The sequence below is a fragment of the Limulus polyphemus genome, unplaced genomic scaffold (assembly GCF_000517525.1).
Source record: "Limulus polyphemus unplaced genomic scaffold, Limulus_polyphemus-2.1.2 Scaffold879, whole genome shotgun sequence".
NCBI lineage: Eukaryota > Metazoa > Arthropoda > Merostomata > Xiphosura > Limulidae > Limulus > Limulus polyphemus.
In genome coordinates this window covers 76644-93326 of record NW_013666489.1, presented here as the reverse complement: position 1 = coordinate 93326, position 16683 = coordinate 76644, and the positions used below count along the sequence as shown (strand labels likewise).

General features: G+C 30.2%; 1 protein-coding gene across 1 annotated transcript in view; it reads left to right on the top strand.

Moving 5' to 3' along the window:
- LOC106461005 (epidermal growth factor receptor kinase substrate 8-like) overlaps positions 1 to 16683 on the top strand; it is a 42257-nt gene that overhangs the window by 22677 nt on the left and 2897 nt on the right. Inside the window, exons 2-12 of the mRNA XM_022387812.1 lie at positions 1517 to 1620; positions 3204 to 3284; positions 5498 to 5625; positions 6251 to 6421; positions 8525 to 8580; positions 9500 to 9636; positions 9823 to 9947; positions 10619 to 10745; positions 11201 to 11289; positions 12447 to 12682; positions 15159 to 15315. Coding sequence (XP_022243520.1) covers positions 1548 to 1620; positions 3204 to 3284; positions 5498 to 5625; positions 6251 to 6421; positions 8525 to 8580; positions 9500 to 9636; positions 9823 to 9947; positions 10619 to 10745; positions 11201 to 11289; positions 12447 to 12682; positions 15159 to 15315 — 1380 coding nt within the window. The 5' untranslated portion in view covers positions 1517 to 1547. The remainder of the gene's footprint in view (positions 1 to 1516; positions 1621 to 3203; positions 3285 to 5497; positions 5626 to 6250; positions 6422 to 8524; positions 8581 to 9499; positions 9637 to 9822; positions 9948 to 10618; positions 10746 to 11200; positions 11290 to 12446; positions 12683 to 15158; positions 15316 to 16683) is intronic.

The window sequence follows — 16683 nt, the reverse complement described above, 5'->3', positions numbered from 1 at the left end:
TTGTAAGAAAGTCTAGTAATAAGTAAACTTGAAAAAAAATACCTCTAGCGAAATATATCATAAAGGAAAATCAACAGTTAGAGCTGAGAGATTTAATCGATTAGTTAAACTAATGTCGCAAAAATAATCCAACTAATCAAATTAGTGTTTCTGATTATTTGAACAGTAGATTAGTTGAAATAATGATTAAATTCATTGTTACAAAAATAATTAATAAAAATTAGTTGTTGTTACTATTACTGTTTTTGATTATTCCAAAAATTGATTAATCAAAATGATTAAATTGATTGTTACGAAAATAATCAACAAATCAAAATTATGGTTTCTAAATACCATATTTGAACTGCTGACTAGAGAGAAGGCAACTGGCTGGCAGACCCACTGCTAACCCATGGGCTACCTTTTTCTTCTGCTCTTACAGGGGAACGTGCAACAAGGTTTGAGGAGCACTGCACTAATCGATTTATCAAATGTAATCGATTAGTAAATACCACTAATCACCCAGCTCAAGATCTCATATTTTTTCTTGAGTGAAGGAGAGAGAGGTAATGTTACTACAAGATTATCTGGAGGATTTATAGGTTAAAGACCTCTGATTTATTTGTGCTATAATCTGAAGGAAGCAGGATGAGAAGACATCAAGTGTGAGGTTTAGAAAATAACATTCTAACCATTACCGTATTTCTTCTATGCCAGTCAGCCTGTTATTGAGTGGAATACATAATTGTCAATAGCTATGGCAGACATATTGTGGTTGAAATACCATAGGGAACCATAGTATTTTTTATGTGATAACAAATGTAATTGATTATAAAATGCTCCAGTTAAGACAGCCTTGAAGGACAAAATGATTCATTGTTTGTGTGTTATTAAAAATTTTAACGTGTTTGGACTATTATCAAGCACAACACTAAACCAAGTTTGTACAAGTTTTTAGAAGTCATTCAACATAATAATTGTAAAGGATTTGTTACACATGATTTATTTTCTTCACAAATGTGGAAAAATTGGGATATCCTAAAGTTTTAGAAATCTTAAATTGAAATTGATTTTTTTACATATTCAGCTGACAAGAGTGATACAGAAGGTTATTGTTAATATATTGTTCAAAATGTCAAAGAATAAAGAAAGGAATTTTAAATACAAACTTATCTGTGCATATTAAGTATGTTTTATAGTGCATACAAATGTGCCATTGTTTTCTTAATTTTTTTTTTTAATTGATTGTATGTTGAAAAGTTCAAGGAAAATATCTTTATGCTTTAAATCAAAGTTTCTCAACCATGAGTCTACAGACTAGTGTTGGTTTATGGGTTTCATGAAAACAAACAAAATCTGGCTAAATATTCATATGTAAATTGTAATGGTTTTTCTTTGCACTTTCATTTTATTGGTTCATGACAGTTTAGGGAGAAACATAGCTTTAAATGATGTTGGTATGCTAGTACTTAAGGATACATTTGTGTGTAAGGTCTAAAGCCTAGTAAAAATATAACTGTGAAATTCCATTTTTCAGATAATTTCATACCTTGTCAAACAATAAAGATATGTCTCCACATCGAGTAAAAGATCCAGGGATGAAGGGTACAAGGTCATCTTATTCCAATGGATACCACTCGGGTATAAATGTTTGTCTAATTATAAAAGACAATTTAATTTTTGTATCTAGAATGAAATAAAAATATGATTGCATAATTTTATTTCTCAAAATCAAACATGGGCTGTAGTGAACCCTCAGTAAAGGATACTAATTCTGTTGTATTGCATACATTTCTTTGTGGGAATATTTATGTAATTAAATGTATAAATGTAGCTTAGTCATGAAGAAAAGTTCATTCTTTATAGTTTAATTCTCAATTTATGAACTTGTTTTTGTACCATTTACTAAAGGAGGGCTTCTCTTATTGCATCGTATTGAGTATTTTAGCCTTTGACTATTACAACACTCATTCTAAAGAGGTGACCAAAAGAACTGGTTGAAATCACTTGATTTTTTTCGTAAAGTATACAGGGTATTTCATCAGTAATTAATGGAATTATTTCAATGTTGATAGTTTTCAGCATGTTTTTATGTGTGTGTGGGTGTGACTCGTTATTATGAGCCAACAAAGCTGGGAATGGCCCACAAGCAGTTTGGTGCATAAATAGTAGAAAAATTTATCTAAAAAACTAAATTGCTATACTAGTAGTTCAAGGGCTACTCTTATTTTTATTGGGGGTTTTTATAGCCCACCCACTATTTTAATTACAATTTTTTTCAATTACCAGGCATCTTTTTTTTGAAATACTAGAAGGTTTTAAATACTAATGTGAAACTTACACTAAAGTAGCTATTATTTTATTTAAAACATATTTTCAGATCTGTAATCTTAAGATTTAGTTTGAAATGTAAAATTCAGTAATTCATTCTTCATGGAATAATAGTACCTGTGTTTCAGGGATAACTAGATGTTAATACTACCTGTGTTTCAGTGATACTTCAAGTTTGATACTACCAATGTTTTGGTATACTTGAGAGGTTAATACAATCCACATTTCAGTGATACTTCAGGGTTAGTACTACCAATGTTTCAATGATACTTCAGGGTTAGTACTACCAATGTTTCAATGATATTTCAGGGTTATACACATTTCGGTGATATTTGAGGGTTGATACTATCAATGTTTTGGTGATGCTTCAAGGTTGATACTATCAATGTTTCGATGATGCTTCAGGGTTGATACTACCAATGTTTCAGTAAAGTTAGTGTTTTTGAAGCTCAATTTTTGTTTTGCTCTTTAATATGCTATGAAATTCAGATAGTGGTTAATAACTGTTTAAGTAAACATTTATTAAATATATTGCAGTTTAATATATATTTTTCAAATTTTAAAGGATTGTTTAACATTAATGTATTCACTTGCACTTTGACTTAGTATATGTAAATATTATATAGCTTGTGTACATTATGATTTGTAACTGACAGAATGTATTTGGGAAATTTTTGTGCTACATAAATAGTTAAAAGTCCTGCATTTATTTTTTATTGTTCAGTTTTAATTAAATAAAACTTTGAAGGAACTGACAATATTTAAATTTAGAGTTTCTGTGAAGTTTGTTTTAACTAGCAGTGTACAAAATATTGAACTTGTGTTTATTGTTCACTTTGTTCCGTTTTGGATTTATACTTTTAGTGAGTGACTAAGAGTAATTATTTATGTAGATCAACACAGTAACAGTAATGAAGATGGACCAACTTATTTGATGGAACATTTGGCAACTTTTTCAGTTGGACCTCAATTTCGTATGTTTATATTTTTTCTCTTATGAATCATTTGAAAATTAAGATTAATATATTGTAAGGGGTCACTTCAGAGTTCTAGTACTTTTGTGTCCCCCACAAAGTAAAGATTCTATAATTTGCTTACTAATTTAACAAATGACTAAACATGAGAATATTTAATTATTTTTGTCTTTAATATGCAAAGTTTTAATAAATCTTGTGCAAGTTCTGATAGAGAAATGGCTGCCATGAAATGTTTTGCAGTCGTTTTGAATTGGAAACTTATCTACGAGATGTATCAAACAAGAATTTTTTCTGTTGCAAGTCTCATAATAAAAAGAAAGAGATCAAGATTGTCAAAATCTGGTCATTACAAGAGGTTAGCATCTATGTAAAGACTGTTATAAGAATTGTATTTCTTTTTTTTTTCTGATTTCTGTAAGAAAAATAAATGCATTTTGTAGAAGCCTAGTTTTGTAGTAAGAAATAGTTTCATAGATTCAGGGATCGAAATATTACAGTCCTACATTCTCGAGGAATTTCATCTTTTCAGTTGGCTTTCTTGATTGAGAATGCATGGCGCATCCATATTCCTTTAATTATGACCTATGAAAGTGAACATATTGCATGGATTAAATAAAAAACAATTCATGAGGAAATGCAACTTCACATGACTGAATGTAATCTTCCTGATAACTTTCCCTGGAGTGATTGTAATTTGATTTCATTATTTTTATCCCTGAGATTAAAGATGTTAGACAAGAAGGCAACATGAGGCTTAAACAGTCCTAGGTAGAGAATCAATTTCTTGTATCATTTTTAGGTCACCCTTTATTAAATATTAGGCTTTTCTACTGACATGGACACATATATATGGGAACACTATATAACCTTTGTTTTAGTCTTGAAAACACGTGATTTTCTAATTTTTAAGAAGGAGCATTCTCATTTACACTTTCCAAAGTTTAACAGCTCCAAGTTTTCAGTGAAATATTAGAGAATATTCTTCATGTATTTAAGATAAATCTGGCACAAGAGATTTATCTATCTATAAACGTAGCAGTGAAAAAGTTATTTACTTTTAATTGTTTACAAGTTTGCTGTGTATAAAAAGAATAGAGGAATTAAAAAATACACGTGTTTTGAAGCCTTAGTACTTAATGTACAGGTTCCAAAATTAAGTATTTTCTAGCCTTGAACACAAACTTTATTAATTTTAACAGTATTATACTGAATTATTTTATATTTTTAGTATGTTTTAATATACTCGTGTAGAAACAGCCTGTTAAAAATTAAGTTTAAATTGAATTCAAGCTAAAATAATACAAGTGGTAATTTATTTTTTCATGATGTATGATTCTATGTTTGGATTTTGAACCCGTAACATACCAGATGAGTGGTCTACCAACTGAACTAAAGAGTTAACCCACTAGTTTATACTAGTAAGCCACTTTTTAACAACTTAAAATTATATTCTTCCCTTCTCACAAGAAAGGCTCATCCTCGGTCTCTGGTGTGGTAATTTATGTATATTTCTTGGGTCGGATTTGAACCTGAGACCTGTAACATACAAGGTGAGTGCTCCAACAACTGAACTGAAGGGTTAACCCACTAGGGTTTGCTACAAAGTTGCTTTTTAACAACTCCAACTACCACGTACACATTGCTGTCTCAGAAACTTGAAATTCAGATTTTCAAACTACAAGTAGTACAAGATAATTTTAGGTGGAGGTTCATTGCATAATTGATGATACTCCAACATTCTTATCTATTAATAGTAGGGTGTTGGTTGGCTCTGTTATAGAGCTCTTGATTTCAGAGCTGAGTTCAAATCTTCCAAAATGAAAGTATGATTACTAAAAAAAATGTTTGTGAAACTGTTTGACTAACATGTAATTCATCTTGTGTATCCACAAACTTTCCTTAGTACCATAGTTCTGTAAACAATGGCAAAGGATAGACAACTGTTTACAGCATTGTGACACAAATGTCACTTCTAAACACTTCAATATCTTGGGGAATGTAGGTAGTAAAGAAATGCTATGGACTAATGAAAGTTTGTGGATACACAAGATGTGTCCTAAATTAAATGTTAATCAAACAGCTTCATCTTTGCTCCTGAAACTTTGAATTGATATATATACAAACAAACAAAAATTCATTTTTTACAAGAGAGAAATTAATAAATACTAGTTTTGTGATTGTTTCTTTAAGTTTTTCCTCTCTTTCTTTAGAATTAGAAACACCAAAAGATGGGTTGAGACGCTTATTTCAGATGGAAAAATCCAATGGTATTTGGACTCAGAAGATGCAGATGAAGTTAGACAAAAGGTGGTTGGTTATTATTGACTACGAGAATGGAGTAAGTACTTCTAAATCTTAGATTTTGTTTCCAATTGCAACTGTAAATGGCTCTGATAACTTAAGACCAGAAGCAACATTGAACAAATGTTTTCGATGATGTGTAATTTTGGGTCATTGTTGTGGAGTTGTATGTCGTTCAAACCATGTGGTGTGAATTTTAATGTATCTTATAGTTTTTATCATATTTTGAGTTTTGCTTAACTTTTTTTACTAATATTTTATATATATACATATATATATATATTCGGGTTTTGCTCCTATGAACAAGTGAACTTGTATTAATAGTTATACAACTTCAGATTTGTGCAAAGTTAGATATTGGTTGCTTAAGAAATAGTCTAATCCAAGTCTTGTTTATTTGGTGGGCTTCATACTATTTCATGTTTAAATAATGTAGCAAAATATGCTTATATTATTCTTGTACAAACTAAATTAATTTCAATCTAGATATGTATTGTTGAGAAACAGCAAACACAAATTATATATATGTACTGTTAAACAATGTACCCAAATTATGTGTGAACTATTAAACAGCATATCCAAATTGTGTGAACTGTTAAACAGCAAAGTCCAAGTTATGAGTGAGAAAAATGTTATTAGTAAAGTTGTGTTTCATGTTTCAGGATATAGTGGAAAAATTTCCTATGAATCTGATAAGTGAACCAACAGAATTTACCAGTGATGATCCAAAAGAACTGTACAATAACATTGTTGTTTTTATTGTCTTGGCTGACTTGAAGTACAAAGATGGAACTCCTTCAGAAATGCACATCTTTCAGTCATTACAAGTGTCAGTAAGTTTACTATTCATATTTTGTGTTCAAAAGCTTTGATGGATAATTTTTTATTCCTTGCAGTATTCTCAAAATATGAAAAAATGTACCTTTCCAGCATACTCAACCTTATTAAAAGGGACACTCCTAAACGTATGGGAATTTTAGTGATTTAATCATTTTTCACTTAGTTCTAAACTTTAAGCTGTTTGTCAAAGTAAATTTTTATTGTTTGAACTTTTCTTACTCTTCAGGGTAATTTTATTAGTACTATTCCTCCTTCCCCATCTATGGACATACCGAATTTCTTATCTAGAAGATTATGTTTACTGTGGCTTCCAAAGTCTGAATAAATACTTGATTACAAACATATATGTTACATATTTATGTTAGATAAATAGTTTTACATGATAAGGCAACTTGAACGTGGTGTCCCCTTTTTCCTAATCATTCTTTATCAAAATGTGCTTTTCTTTCAGTACTTGTATCCTTGTATTAGTGTTTTTGAATTGGAAAAGATAATAGTGAGAAATCATTAAAAGTTTTCATTTAAAATTAAACGTGTATGAATTCTAGTTTCCTTTGAGTTTACTTAGTAATTATAAGTATTTTTTACAAGTTACAGCTTTTACAGTAATGAAAATTTTTTATTTAAACAGATATGACATTTTGACCACTAGTGCTATTATTCCCAAGTACACAGGGTGTAATTGTAAAGAAGGTTTTCGTATTTAAATCAACAGTATAACAATGTAATATTTCACACATGAACCTGACATTAACAGAAGAAAATTAGAGAAACCTTATTAATAAAGTTAAAGAATTCCACAATCAACAAATAACAAGGCATGACTGTATTTGTTTTGGATTGTTATTTTCTCGGACATTCCTATACTTATTGAAATCTTTCCCACAAAATCTTCCACATACTTTAAATTCATCAAGTTTTTTTATTTTTTCTGATCAGCTGTAAATAAATAAACATTCAGTTCACTATTATTTATATGCACATGCATAAGGAACCACTATCAATTCTGTAATTTAAATACATTGTGATATTGTTTAATTTTGATTTAAATTCAAAACTTTCTTTACTCTTATAACATGTGTTTGAGAAATAATCACACCAGTAATCGAAACATCATACATCATACCTGTTTAAATATAAATTCCTCCTAAATGTAAAAGCTTTACCTTGTACTCCTCCCATAGGCTTCACATTTCAAAAGTGGTAACCCTGTTAAATATTTTGTTCTTCTATAATTGTGAAATAATATCTAGTACTAGAAAATGATCCCCGTCCCACCAAACATGCTCGCTCCTTTCAGCCATGGGGGCGTTATAATGTGATGGTCAATCCCACTATTCGTTGGTAAAAGAGTAGCCCAAGAGTTGGTGGTGGGTGGTGATGACTAGCTTCCTTGCCTCTAGTCTTACACTGCTAAATTAGAGACGGCTAGCGCAGATAGCCCTCGTGTAGCTTTCCGCGAAATTCAAAACAAACAAACTAGAGAATGTCTTTAATTTTAGTTAATTAAATTTAATAACATTTTATGTGATTTAAGTTCTACCTCACTGTTTTATAAGTTAACAATATTATATTTGGTTGGTAGAAATTTCAAACTTTTTGCTTTTAATCATGTTAATATGACAACTTTTGATTGATATGATTTATCCTGCTCCCCTTCATGGCTGAAATTAGACCTCCATTTCAAATATTAAAGGCTTCTTAAGTTTTCAAAATAAAATTTTGAAAAATGATCCAAACACTTCTGAGTTGTCATGGTGATCTTACATTACATCATTCCACTTTTCAAACTCTTTGGTTTAATTAGCCGTTCCTAGTTTACCACTGATGAAGAAAGGTCCACTTTTTAAAAGTATTCAGGTCAATTATAGGGTTTTGTATTTTTGTTTTTAATCTACATGTTTTCTGAACATCATTAATGAAATACTAGATTATACCAAATATTGGGCCTTATTAAGTTAGTAAAGAATCACTTTGAAGTAATTTAAAGTTTAACACACTGTGTTAAAGTATACTTTGAAATATTAACTGTTCACAGTGATTAGCTTCTACAAACTGAAGACTAGAAGAAATAAAATTTCTGTTAAACTTTCCAGGCTAAAGATGTTGTGACTGATATGAAACTTTTTATGACTGGAAAATGGAAAGCTGCGTAAGTTATTAAAGTAATAAATTAATATTTATTAAGTGTTTTACCAGTTGTGTTTGGTTTGAATTTAAATGTGAAAGAGGAGAACTAAAAAGATAATTTAAGATTAATGTATCCAAGATTTCTTGTTTTTCCATGACATGGGCTTAACTTATTTCAGAGCTAACATTTTTGATATTTCTGTGTCTATTAACTTGTGTATTTGTGTGTACAAAACTAAAAAATATTTTCATGCATAAAACATGAACTTGTAGTGTGTTATTAGATTCAAGACTATTTTACTTTTGATTTTCTATAGGAAATGTACTAATAATAAAAGCAGCATGTTTTAGTGTTAGTAATATGTTCATGGTATGGATTCATGTGGGAACCTAATTTTATTGACTTGTATTTCAGGTTGATTCATGATTCAGATTCATTCAAGTACTTGTTTTTATTGAGCTGTATTTTAGTTTTAGATCCATTTAGCCATTGTTTGTATTCATGTACTTATGGTTTTGATTCATGTATTTGTATGGAGCAGTTTCTTAGTTTAAGATCCATGTACTGTAGTTATGGTTTTGTGTATGTAGTTATCTAGTTCTTGGTACTTGTAGTTACAGCTTGGATACACCTGTACCTAGTTTTATGCTTTACTTTAACTTGTATGCACAGATTTGTTGTTTAAGTGTTCATTGAGTTAAACTGACTATTCAGTTTCTTGTGTTAATTATTTTAACTCGTTGATTTATAACAAATTTTGGAAGGATAAGACGACTTATGTAAAAATTTTCTACAAATCATTAGACTCATTTGTTGCTTCTATGGATATGATGACTCTTATACAATGAAAACTACATTTGTAAGACAAGACATTAGATGATTTGATTTCATTTTAAGTGTTATTGTTTTAAATCGTTTTTATCAAAGATTTTATTTTCAGTTACAGAAATGACAGACGTAGCATTCCACCACCACCCACTAATCCTCCACCTGAATTGCCTCATAATGGAATTAACGTACGGGAACAGATACATATGTTCAATGCAGCTGTTAAAGCTCACAGTTCAGGCCCTGCGGGTAAACTGTTTATTTTGAATTTGAATTTTTTAAATCAAAGTAGTTTTTGTTTACATGGCTAGATGTTTTTTCTAGTATGTTGCTTGTACTGAAAATAATAGAAAAATAGTGATTTATGAAAAACATGAAAAGTTTTGGTAATATTAGCTTTGTTTTCATCTGTATATAGTTATTTTTTCTCTGTAGTTTCTCATAGTTCCAGTAGTCCTAGAGACCAGCTGGAACGGGCAGAACATGTCCGATCAAGTATGTCCCGAGATTCAAATGATGAAACAAGTTCAACCACGAGTGAAAGATATGAGCGAGATGTTGTGAGTGATTTTACCTTGCTATCTCACAATGTGAATGACATCATTACCTGGTTACTATATGAGATCTGTATCTTTGTTTAATTTTCTGCTGCATTTATTGATTTAGAAGATTATGTTAAGACTATATATCTTTCCAATTTATTTTCAATTTCCTAGTCAACTTCAAATGCAGAAAAAACATTCTGTAATAGAATGAAAATGTATAAAATTAATTCAGTAAACTTGTAACTCTAGATAAAAGATGAGTTAATGTTTCATTGTGGAGTGTCGTGGTTATGGGTTAATGTTTCATTGTGGAGTGCTGTGGTTATGGGTTAATAATTGAAAGTTATGGATTCAATGCTCATCTGCAATTAGTCATTTGGTTTTGAGCTAGACACTTTACCCAAAATTTGCTTTAATCTACTAATTGTAAAGAAATGAGTATCCAGGGGGAATGTAAAAATAGTCTTATTCAGGGAACTAATAACCTGCCCTATGTACCTTTAAGACATTGAAGAGATTTAACTTGATGTTTCATTGCTTTTTTTGTGGATACTGAAAATATAAATACTTGAATGATAGAAGTGACAAATTGTTTCAGACAGCATTGAAACATTATTTTGTTCAGCAGTTTGTGACAATTTTAGTTCTTCTTACAATTGTGTAAAATGTATAATGTTTTCTTACAGACCACTCTGAATCATTGTTTTGATGACATAGAGAGATTTATTGCAAGACTTCAGCATGCTGCTGCAGCATTTAAGGAACTTGAACGGAGACAGAAGAGCAGAAAAAGCAAGAAGAAAGATCTTGGAGGTGTGTTGATGACCAAACAAGAATTAGAATTATGTATAACTGAAGGTTAAAAACGTTTATGATAGATCAAAAACCAATAGAATTTTTCTAATTATAAGTGCCAAATTTTGATTGGTTTAGAAAGGTGTGAAAATTTCTTTTGCCAATATGTGGTTTGTTGTGTAAGTGCACCTACATGAATTGATTTTGTTTTAAAAGCTGACAAAGATTCAGTTTGGGATATTTTTTTAGTTGTAGGATTTCATCTTCTATATATTGTTTTGAAGATCTGTTACTATATCTGTTGAATTACGGTTCTGGTAAAAGAAATTTATTTTAATAGATGTTTTGTAAATGTAGTACACACTGTTTGTTTTCCAAGAATGTTGTTTAATGGTTTGTACTTTAAATATTTCACATCTGAATTTTAATAATAGAAATGTTTATGAAAATCATTGTTTGTTTATGATTTCCAGATGGAATGTTGAGTATGAGGGCCAAGCCACCCCCTGAAAGAGAATTTCTTGACATTTTGAAAAAGTTTAAATTGTCTTTCAATCTTTTGGTAAGATTTATGTGTGTGTGTGTGTGTCTATATATATATCTATATAAAATAAGCATTAAGAAGTTTATTGCAAAATCCATTGTAAATCTCAGTTGTCACCTTAAAGTCGTAACAGATATTGTCTGTGGTAATAGCACCCATGTGCATTGGGGATATCTCATCTACCAGACAAAATCCAAACACTGATGTTAAACTAGCCAGCAATCATGAAAAATCAATTAAAGGTATGGATTTGAGTGCTTACACCCACAATGTCTCAACTCCTACTGCATTTCGCTGTCTACAGCCAGTTGTGGGAAGGCAGTTACCTCTAAAAGTTCTTGTAATTCCTGAAATGGAGATGAAATGAAACCACCCTAATATTTCTTCTATGTCACTCCCAACTTTCAAAAGAAATTAAATAAAATGATCTTAAATAGAAATGAAAGAAAGTTTTTTATGCTGTTTTATAATAAATATGAAAATATTTTAAAATAATTTTGATAAGGGAAAATACTTTTTTTGTCACTAGAGGTAGTTAGCTACTTTTAAGTAGCTAAAATTAAAATTATAATTTTATTCAATATACCGGGGTGGAAAGACTAACTTCAAGTAGCTGGGCTTGTCTCGGCTTTCCTGTGTTATACTTGAATACATTTTCAAGAGAAAGAGAGGAGGTTGGGAGTATGAGCTACATAAGAAATATTAAGGTAGGGCTTGCAGCTCTATTTAAGATTATTTAAGATCTTTTATTATTTCATTTCTTTTGTAAGGGCAGAGGTTGGGAGTGACATGTAATACAAATGTTAGGGTGGTTTCATTTCTACTTTAGGAATTATAAGAACTTTTAAGGGTAACTGCTTTCACACAACTTGCTGTAGACAGTGAAAGGCAGTAGGAGTTGAGACATTGTGGGATTTACAATGGGTATGCAAAAACTTCTTAATACTCATCTTATATTAAGTTCATTATTGTTTAATAGTGCTAATTAATTAAATAATAGTATTGGAGCTATTTATTTCATTTGACTTTTTCGTTTAGGTTTAGATTAATGTTATATTTTCCTTAAGGTTTTTTTTTTTAAATCGCGGAAAGTTAAATTTTTGAAAATTAGTGTAGGTTTATGAAGTTTCTTGATTTGCTTCTCAAAAAATATTTCTTCTAATGATTTGGTGAAGGCAAGACTTAGAAACCACATACATGACCCGAATGCACCTGAACTTGTCCACTTTTTGTTCACCCCACTGACTGTGATTGTTGAAGCTGCTAGAGACTCAAACTACGGACCGAACATCGCTGCCAAGGTAGTGGCTCCCCTGCTCACAGTAGAGGCCATTGATCTGTTACAGAACTGTTGCACCTCAAAGGAAAATGATTTGTGGCATAGCTTAGGTGACACTTGGACTGTTTCACGGTAAATATATTCTGCAAATAGTCCTGGAGAATTCCAGATGAATATTTTTTAAATTATAATAAAATATTTATACCTAAAATTGGGAGTTGATCATACAGAACTTAATGACTGTTTTGGTTGCCTTTGTATTCAACAAAAAATAAAAACTCATTAAAATTGTATTTCAATGATAATTTAGTATTAGAGCTTTCAAACAATATAACTTTTCATTGTTTTACCTTTGAAAACAAATCTTCTTTTGAAAACGAGTTTGTTGCTCTGTTTCTTGATTTTAGTGAAATTCCATTGCCTTATTCAAAGTGATTTATTTATAGAAGACCTTTTTTTAATGCTGAGCTAGTCATTATACACTTGAATCAGTGATGTCCTCTGGTTAATAGAAGGAGGAGGAGGCCGGTGATATTGTACCCTCAACCCCAAATATATATAGAACAGTAATATAGGTACTTTAGGTGTTTCGATTTATTTATATGCAAGCTTTAGTCATCAGTCTTTCATAGCTGTAAAAACATTGGTAACCAACTGTTGTCATACCAGACAAGGCTAGGTAACTATTGTTTCAACCGTAAAACTCCAAAATAACTTCCAAATCAAGATATTGTCACAATTTTTAACCAGTTCATTGCCCATCATCTAATAAAACTCACTTTTAATTGTTTATATCCTTAAAAACATTGAATAATCACGTAATCATTATATTTGTAATGACCTTTAATTATCATGGCCTAGTGGGGTTTGTGTACTCCCCCTTTGACAAATGTTTCTTAAAATGGTTTTCGTTGGTTGTTTTTTAACCTAGATTCTGATAGAATCAGTTAATTGATTGGCTGGTATTAAAATCCCAGTTAAACCTGGAAAAATATGCTCAGTTCCTCTTAGCTATTTTCTTCAGAAGTATAGAAAAGTTGTACAAATAATAGCCAAGAAGCACAGTTGCTTTGTGCCTAATGCTACCAGATCTCACCTCGATAAATGACATAGAATGGGACAAGAAGATTTTTGAATCTTTTTACACAAAAATATGTAGTTTATTAAAATTTCTACACCTAAGATAAATAAAATTAGGTAGTAATATATAAAAATGTTTCATCTGTTCAAATTTTTGGGAAGCCTTGGCCTCTTTTTCTTTCTCTGACGAGCCTACACTAACTGGAAGAATAAAATATTCAAAAGTCATATAGTACCCTTGTCTCAGTTGCAAGTGCAAGGTTGGAAGGTGTGATGTTTATGTGAAATGCAGTTGTTTTGGATACAGTTATTGTGGGATTCCTGTTGAAGTTATAGCAAGCACAAATAAAAGGTCATCCATCAAATGTGCAAATCCAATCAAAAGAGAACAAAAAAACTGTGAGGGATGAAAATAGTAAAAACAAGCTTTATATGAGAAATTGGTTTAATGGATTTTATCTTGTTCAGAGTGTCAACTAAAACATGGTGATTTCTGTATGATTGCCTCACAAAAGTAAAGTTATATTAAACATAAAATTCTAAAAAGTTTCCTGTATTATGCTGTTCTTGCAAGTTATTTTCATGATTTTTTGAAAAACCAGTACGATTTCCAAAACTTATTGGTTGTTATTTAGTTATGTAAAGTAATCACTGCAATTTTGTTTTATTACAAAATTTATTTCTATTAATTTTATTAAATTTACTTGTGATATTTCTGTTTTGTAATAAATTATTCTGATAACTCTAACTACCACATTTATAGATAAACAAATCTCCCAATGCCAGGTTTAATTTTAGATACACAATACAAAAACAAAAAGTTGCATGTTTCGATATATTGTTACTTATCTGAAACTTGAAACTGGTAAGCTTTGGGAAGATTGAAGGGAATACTCTTTCTTCATGATGGTACAAAATTCCAAACTTCTGTATGGTTACTATTTTGTAAAATGTTTTTTTGTTGGTGAGCAAATCCTTTTAGATTATTTTGTATAAATAGTGCCAATTTTGGTCCACATAACAATAATACATCAATGTTAAAATTGTTCTTTGTAACTACGTTCACTTTGACACAAGTTGAAGGCCTAATTTTATAAATGAACTTTTTAATATAAACTCTTAAACTTATGTAGGCCTAACTTTGAAAACAATGGTTGAACAGATATTCTGAGACTAATGTTACCTACATCTGACTTTGCTTTGGTTGATAAACACATTAACTTGCTGAATAGCAGAATAGATGTGATATCTCACTTTTAACACTGAAGTAAATCATCACTGATTACTCGTATTTATATTTTACCCCAGTTTCTACCTATTACAAAAAGCTTCTTGATTCACAACCTTCTTGAACTTTCCAGACATTAATGTTGTGCACCCTCTAGTAAATATCTAAATTAAAACTCTGAAAATATAACTTACAACAATAGTGCAGTTTTTAGGTTACAAAATGGTTGTATAACATATCCCAATGTGCAGTTAAAGAGCTGTTAAATATTTGGAATGCTTTCTTCCCATTTTATAACAGTGAACGATGGAAAGGTTATGAAGATAACTTTCATCCAGTATTCTCAGATGGTTGGACACCAGAAAATGCTTTTATAGAGGAAAGAGAATTGAATGGACCAGCAGCTTCATCTTCTACCCAGCGGATCCACCACCAAGAATTAAGACAAGCTTCAGAAGTATGTAATGTTTTTTTTTTATTAAGTACTAAGTATTGCTCATATTATTATTTTATAAAGAGGATATTCAAAAAAAGTTCTGTTTTTGATCATTGTATTTAATAATATGAATTTTGGATATTCAAGCATATGATTAGTGATTTAGATTTTAAATAAACCATACCTTGAGAGTTTCTATTGATTAGAGTAATAAGCAGTTATTGAATAAAATGACTTGCTTCTAACCTAAGTGATTTCTGTTAGATTTTACTTGCTACGAGAATGGTTGTGACACATTCTGCTTGAATTGGTGACTTATTTGGTATGAAACTAGTGTTAGGTCAAGTTGTAATGGTTTTACTTCCATTATTAGTTTTTGAACAATGGAAACTATCCAAAATTAGAAGAATGAAAGATTTATACCAAACTGAAATAGAAATGTGTATTTAAGTATAAGGTAGATTCCCAAAGATTTATCTCAAAAATCAATCAATCAAAGTTTATAATTGCCCAAGTTATGAATGTAACATGACTTACAGCATAACTTGGAAGAAATACAACTTGCACAGAGAGCATTAATTCTTTCAGCATGGGCCCGTCCCTGGGACTGACCTTGTAACCATTTTGTGCTTATAGTTTTCATGCTATAACTTTTATATTAGTTAGTGAAGGTTAACGAAATTTGGCAGCTTATCAGTAAACATTACAATGCTTTCATATACAAAATATCAATTTTTTTTTTTATTAACTCTTAAGGTTTGTAAGGCAATGTTTTTCTCATGTCTTTTTTTTTCTTTTCACGTGTTGCATATCTGTCATGCAAAGTAATATTCATTTTAAGATTAAAAATACTTTTATATTTCAGAAAATTTTCAAATTTCACATGTGAAATCTTTATGATGTCCAGATAGTTATCAAACATTTCTTAAGAAAAAAATTTATTTTATCTGTTATTTTCAGTAATTAATCTCTGTACAGATTCCGTAGATTTGACCCATATCGCAAACACCATAAAAAATTAGGAAATAAATATAAATTATGCCTCTTTCATTCTAGAATAAACACAAATTATAACAGATATAAATGTTTAGACTAAATAGTTTAAATCTCATAACATGATACATTTATATATTTATTATTTTTATTATATTGACCTTCCACCCATGCCTGGCTAACAATACAGAAGTTACAATGATGTGGATCATGTACACTCATGTTACCGTATCAAACAACATAAAACTGACCTTTGGTCTGTACAAAGTAACTTGTCTTGGCTTTGTTTTAGTAGACTAGTATTATGTAAAAACTCAGTCACATTTCAATATTTATATATTATTATGTATATAGATGTGGTTCCACACTATTGAAATTGTTGTTATGGTGCAGTAA